The sequence below is a fragment of the Papaver somniferum genome, chromosome 8 (assembly GCF_003573695.1).
Source record: "Papaver somniferum cultivar HN1 chromosome 8, ASM357369v1, whole genome shotgun sequence".
Lineage (NCBI taxonomy): Eukaryota > Viridiplantae > Streptophyta > Magnoliopsida > Ranunculales > Papaveraceae > Papaver > Papaver somniferum.
The window spans coordinates 7,174,489-7,180,903 of NC_039365.1; the positions used below are offsets into that span (position 1 = coordinate 7,174,489).

At 39.1% G+C, this 6,415-nt stretch overlaps 1 protein-coding gene across 1 annotated transcript; it reads right to left on the reverse strand.

Moving 5' to 3' along the window:
* Positions 1 to 387: 387 nt before the first annotated feature.
* LOC113304286 (cytochrome P450 86A2-like) lies at positions 388 to 2,824 on the reverse strand. Its single transcript, XM_026553361.1, has 2 exons — positions 773 to 2,824; positions 388 to 665 (listed from the first exon to the last, which is right to left on the reverse strand). Exons 1-2 carry the CDS (start codon positions 2,354 to 2,356, stop codon positions 642 to 644), a joined length of 1,608 nt encoding a protein of 535 aa, XP_026409146.1. The 5' UTR covers positions 2,357 to 2,824; the 3' UTR covers positions 388 to 641.
* Positions 2,825 to 6,415: the final 3,591 nt, after the last annotated feature.

Genomic DNA, 6,415 nt, shown 5'->3' on the forward strand with positions numbered 1-6,415 from the left:
AAGATAAATAACCGGGTACCCATTACCCGCGGGTACCCGCCGGGTATTACCCGTTTGGACCCGTTAATATTCGGGTCCAATCGGATAATTGCCCGTCGGGTCCTAAATTGCTAATGGGTCTAACTTTGGGACCCGGACCCGAATCTAACGGGTCCGATTCCGGTTAATGAGTATCCATTGACAGCCCTAGTCTCTCTATTTTCGTGCTCTCAACTGAAGTGGCATCCCGCATCCCATAATTTCAATTATCATTTTTGCCAATTGCAACGTGAACATACTCTATGCAATGAAATACCCATCCATTCTCTGGTCCGGTGAAACTTTGTTTCCGGAAACAGGAAATGTGGGAGACAAAAAATGTGCATAGAAAGCATGCCATAACAAAAATTTGCTAGAAAAATAGGAATCTGTTAATTAAACTGACTGAATCATAATTATTCCAATAATTATCTTCGAAAAAAATAAATTATATCAATAAGAAATCTATAAATTGTTGTTTCAGGAGAACCAACAAGCAGGAACATTGATGTATACGAAAGAAGTAGCGACTTGGGGTATACGTAGAATTATTATAACTCTAATCGGCCTCGAGCTTCAGCCCTTTCTCTTTACGTTTAATTATTCTAGCAACCTCCTTGTATTCATCTTATATATATATCAAAACCCTGTGAATAAAACTATTAAACCAATACCCCCAACACCATTTACTATAACCGTTAACATTTAACAGCAGTTGATAAGAACATCTCTACTATGCAAGTCATAAACACACCTTTTCACGTAGCTGTGCTGGGACATCTGTCAGATCTCTGCGATGCACATTGACTTTCAGTCCATATTTCATGAACAAAGTCAATGACATTTTCTGTTCCACTTTGTGCCCTTCTGCTATTGTGAGCTTGTGTCGTAACAATACAGCTGCAGCAACAGATTTCATCTGTAAATAAGCCAAATCTTTCCCTAAGCAAATTCTTGGACCAGCATTGAAGGATACAAATCTGAATTGATCCTTTGCTTCAAATTGCTTCTCATCTTTAGACAACCACCTCTCTGGCTTGAACTCTAAACAATCTTCACCCCATGTTGATTCCATCCGGCCGGTGGAGTATATCGAATAAGTGACCGCGGATCCTGCTGGTACAAATGTGCCATCAGGTAATACGTCGTCGACAGCTACGTGTTTCGAGTCCTCGGGAACGGAAGGATATAGCCGGAGGGTCTCAGACAATGCTGCTTTCAAGTAGACCAGACGGTCATTCTCCTCAAACCCCAAGGGTTCATCCGTCCATTTTGTTGTATCATCACCACGTGTCTCAATCAGAACGGTGCAGATTTCATTGAGGATCTTCTCTTCAACTCTAGGGTTTTGGATACACAACCAAAAGAACCAGCTAAGGGCAACTGATGACGTGTCACGTCCAGCTAGGATGAAATTGAGTGCCACGTGTTGGAGGAATGACTCTGAGTAGGATTCTTTCTTCTTCATAAACCTTGATAGCAAATCGTCATGTTGAGCTGTGGCCCCACTTCCTGGCTTACTCAGCAATTCCAGCTTACGTGTCTTGATGACGTTGGATAGATATTCGTCGATGTGGTCAAGGCTTTGACTCAATGTGACTTCCATTCCGAGCCGGAGCCATTTCCTTAGCTGCCAAACAACTTTAGGTAACACAAAACGCTGAAGTGTGGCTTCAGTAGCTCGATCGAACGCCGTAGCAAACCGATTCTCCGGTAACCCAGCCGTCAATGTTTGTGGATCTCTTCCGACTATGAGCCCGCATATATTATCAAACGTTAGCCGGAGAAGAAGATCTTGAAGATCGACTGGTCTACATTCGAGCTGAGCCGCTTTAAGAATCGGACAGAACCCGAATTTGATAGTCTGATTTAGCCACCGAGCCATAGCTTGTCGGAGTGTACGTGTAGTGAACTCTAATGCAGCTGTTTTCCTCTGAAATAACCATGTATCACCATCAGAATTGAAGATCCCTTCTCCAAGTAGATCATGAAACACAGATTGCCAAGTTGGTCCTTTAGGATAATTCTCAAACCGGCTCTTCAAAATATGTTCTATATTCTTCGGATCGCTTGTAACCGTTACTAATCCTTGTTTCCGAGCTAAAAACGGCACTGCACAGATGCATGTTTGATATGTACCACCACATTTACGTAGATTCTCAGTAATCCAATCATGTAAACGATCATGGTTTTCTATTAAACCTGGTAAGCTTCCCAACAATGGCCATACTCGTGGACCTTTTAACGAACGTTTGATCAGATTGAACCAAATTGTGTAAGAAACTATCACTGTTATGAATGAAGTAGAGAAGATTAAGAACATAGTAGAAGTATCCATGGATGAGCTAGATTATGATCTTGCTGTTGTGAATCTTGTGATTGTTGCTTGAAGTATAACTCTTTATAACTTTATGCAATAATGTTGTTTGTGAGATGTGGTCACTGCAGGAGAGATCTATATATCTAGGTAGAGATGGGTAGTAGTGGTAGAATGAAGAGAAGAAGATGAAGATTTTTATAGAGAAAGAAGGAAGAAAAATAAAGAATGAAAACAAAGACTAGAAGATAGAAATGTTGTTAAGTTTCTGTTGCTAGGTTTTTCTTCATTGTGGTGTAAGATCTACAAGCTATAGGGGGAATAGTATATGTAAGTTTGTTGTTGTTGTTTTCTTTGCTGGGAGGAGGATGTAATGACTACTGCCATGTGAGAGTACCACCACTATAATAAATGAATGTGGGAAGAGGGTCGTTGGGAATTTGACAGGAAAAGTTAATACAGGGAAGAGAAGAGAGGAGATGTGAATAGTGCAATGGTGTGTAGTAAATGTGATTAGTTGAGACTTGAGATATTGGAGAACGGAGATGACTGATGAGATGATGATAAGGAAATACACACAAAACTCGAAAAGAGAAAGAATATGTCTAATGAAAACAAAACTTGGTCACCGATTTTTTCTACCTATACCTTCCTTGATTAGTTAATTAATTAATTAATACCAATAAGTAGAAGTGTAGAAGAACCTTATTGTTTACAAACTAGAGTGTATGATGAGAATTTGTAGGTGGGGTTTGTTCAAGTTAGATAGGCTTTTCCGTTTTTGTGTCTAACGTAAAGAATCGGGCATTCGGCCGTGTTTTGTGGTTTTCCATGAATGCCTCTTTCGCATAAACTTGCTACGTGTAGACTGTAGATAGCAAGCAATTGCTCTCGCAGGATGGTAAACTTGTTGCGTATAGATAGTTAGAGATTTTAATCTAATCAGCAGTTAATTCTTTCGACAGTGTTCTAGAATCCATATTGGAAAGGTAAGATGAAATGAATATGCATGCCGCATGCCTTTTTTTTAGTTTTGAAAGACAATACAAGTGTACTGAATCAGACAAATTTTGAAAGAACATGAAAAACACTACAAAGTAAGAGTTGATATATGTTTGACTCATTTCTTTATTTTATGTATGTTTTGGTGGATCTACTTTCAACAACAGTGACAATACTGTGACTACAGAATGATGACTAATCATCTAGAGGACTAATCCCATGGCCCTTTAGGCATTCATTATCTAGTAATTAGTGTTAAATCAAGAATGGAAAAAACGCTTAATCTTAATCAAACCTAATTAGAACTTCAGGGTTTAGCAAAGCCGCGTGGAAAACTGTCACCCAAGAATGACTTATTAAAGCTCCATCCCCAAATGTACTTGGTTTGCCGAGCAGGACTTAAAAACTGTCAACAACTACCTAACTGAGTTAAATTCAGTCATATATGCATACAGCAGCGTCCCTACGACCGATTTATGGTACTCGGGAGGTTCTCTGAACCCACGTTAGACGTTACTGGGGGTCTATAACCAGACTCATTTAAGATGCATATATGATGGGGCTACTCTTGTCTCGTTCTGAAATGCTTCATTATTTTGTATCAAATTTGTTTCCCTGGTCAGTATCAAATTAGCTGTTAATAATTTTTGAGTTGTGTTGCCGATTTCAGAGAATTTTATTTAAAATCTCTTTGTTGGTTTGCACTGGTGAAACGGATTTAGACTAACCGTTAAAACCAACGCAGAAAACGGTAGGGTAGCGTTAGAATGCCACTCAATGCAAACAAAGCGACATTACAAGAAAAGACGCGGTACAGCCAAGAAAAAAATCCTCAACTACCTAGGTTAATACCCTGACTGGCCTGACTTTTAACTCTGTCAGGTCTCATTAAAATCTTATTTTCCCTTCAAAGAGTCTGAAATTCCCAAATTTCACTTGGGGATTAAGATATGGGTTAGGTAGAATTCATTACTAAAGGTCAACTGTGGATACTCAAAGTGGTAAAGTTGGATAGTTTGAAGAACGCAACTGTGTGCCACTAACTAGCTTCTAGGAAGGCCAAATCTGTTATAGAATTCACAGTGCATTTGCCACCCTAACATCTAAAACTAACCTCCCATGGATAAGTACAAGCATTTCATGTTCACAATGGGATATCCCCAAAGGGCCACAGGTGATGCCATTGACTGCTTCTAAGCTGCTGTTTGCAGCAGCAGCCAGCCACTGTGAAATCCCAACATTAACTTCACTGATTCCATATTTTTATTAGTACAGAAGTACACGTTCACACTTTACGCGCCTTGCCTAAAGAGTCAAAACGCAGTAAACACGGCAGAAACAGCAGAAGCTTTCATTTCTAAGTACCAAGTACCTCTTCAACTCTAGGGAAATGAACCAGCTGCGTGGCCATATGATGACGTGTCAAGTCCAGCTAGGATCGGTTTAATGTTTATGGTGAACGGCAGTCTCCCACTCGAGCTAAACGAACACTGTTCTTTCACATTCAATATTTCGGGATCAGGTTAAGCCGTTAAAGTGACTTTCAGTCTCATCCCATCCTTGCCATTTTGTCAATGTCCACGACAACACAAAGGCAAGGCCACAAAATGCTCGCAAATGTCGGTTTAAGTGAGATATTTTCGAGATCAAGCCAAGCAGCTTTCAGAATCAGAATGGGGGAATTCCTAAGTTGGTTAAGCCATCAAGGCTCAAGCTACTGTATTCCACCGCCTATTTAAGAACATTGTTTTTCTCTAATGTAATGTAACCATGTGCCAGTGTCACCATTCAAAATGAAGATACCTTCCCGAAATAGACCATGTAACAGAGACTGACAAGTGAATAGACCATGTAACAGAGACTGCTGACAAGTGAGACCTTTTGGGTAATTTCCAAACGGAGTCGAAATGTTTTCTAAATCCGTTGGATAACAAAGACCATGTAACAGAGACTGACAAGTGAGATCTTTTGTGTAATTTCGGGAGTCAAAATGTTTACTAAACCCGTTGGACAACGATTGACCATTTTTCTTTTGCACCTAATGGAACTGCAGTGAGCCAAGTTTAGTACACGAACAAAGATTATAGTGACCCAATCATGCAAACGAAGTAAGACTCTGGACCAGACCTGGTAAAGCGCCAAACAATGAACAAACATGTGGACCTCTAGTAATGAGCCGATGACGAAAACGAACCTAAGTATGTAGACCTTAGAAAAGATTGAGAAAAGCAGTTGCATCCTGCAGAGATACTAGATATAGTGAAATTTAGGTGCTAGGGGCAAATACCAAACCTGATTTACTAAAAATGTTACAAACTACAACCAGGAGCTACCAAACCTATCCTATCCTAATTACTTGAGGCAGTATCAAACTAGATTTACTGTGGAGGTTGCAAACCACAAACGAAATTGCCAACCTATCCTACAACAGCTCAACACGTCAAATCTTAGCTTTAACTTTGTGTCTGCATCTTACCATTATCACACGCTTCAGTCTGGGCAAAGCTTTTTTTTGCATAGTCAACTGAATCTATTTTCAAGCAACTAGTTCGCAGGGTTCAATCTTTGGAGAAATAATGATTGTTACTTACTACTCCCTCCGTCCCACTCCTAAGTGACCTATTTGAAATTTGCACAATTTTTAAGGCAAGCAAGGAAAATAGTATTTTTAATCATTTTTTACAATTATACCCTTATAAATAATAACTAGTGAAATTTAAAAATGGTTTATCTCTCAAAATACTCCACGGATGTTCGCAAATTTCATACAATTGAAAAGCATTTTAAAACACCTACGTAACGAATATAAACATGCCTATCAAATTATACATATTTCATATATTATTTATAATTAACTAAAAGGATAATTCCGGAATATCTCATTGTTTAGTGATATAGGTCACTTATCATTGGGACAAAATCTAAAATCAAATAGGTCACTTAGAAGTGGGACGGAGGGAGTATTTTACTATCTTAAAAAGAAAAGGTCAAGCTTATGTATTTATTTCATTACAGAGTTCAATTATCAACCCATGGAGATGATCCAAGGGCTGGATCACCCTCGTTACAAAAAGCTAA

Coding starts and splice junctions, on each gene's coding strand:
- LOC113304286 (XM_026553361.1), bottom strand. CDS start 2,356: ATGGATACTTCTACTATGTTCTTAATCTTCTCTACTTCATTCATAACA. Junction 666..772: donor CAGCACAGCTACGTGAAAAG/GTGTGTTTATGA, acceptor TTTTATTCACAG/GGTTTTGATATATATATAAG.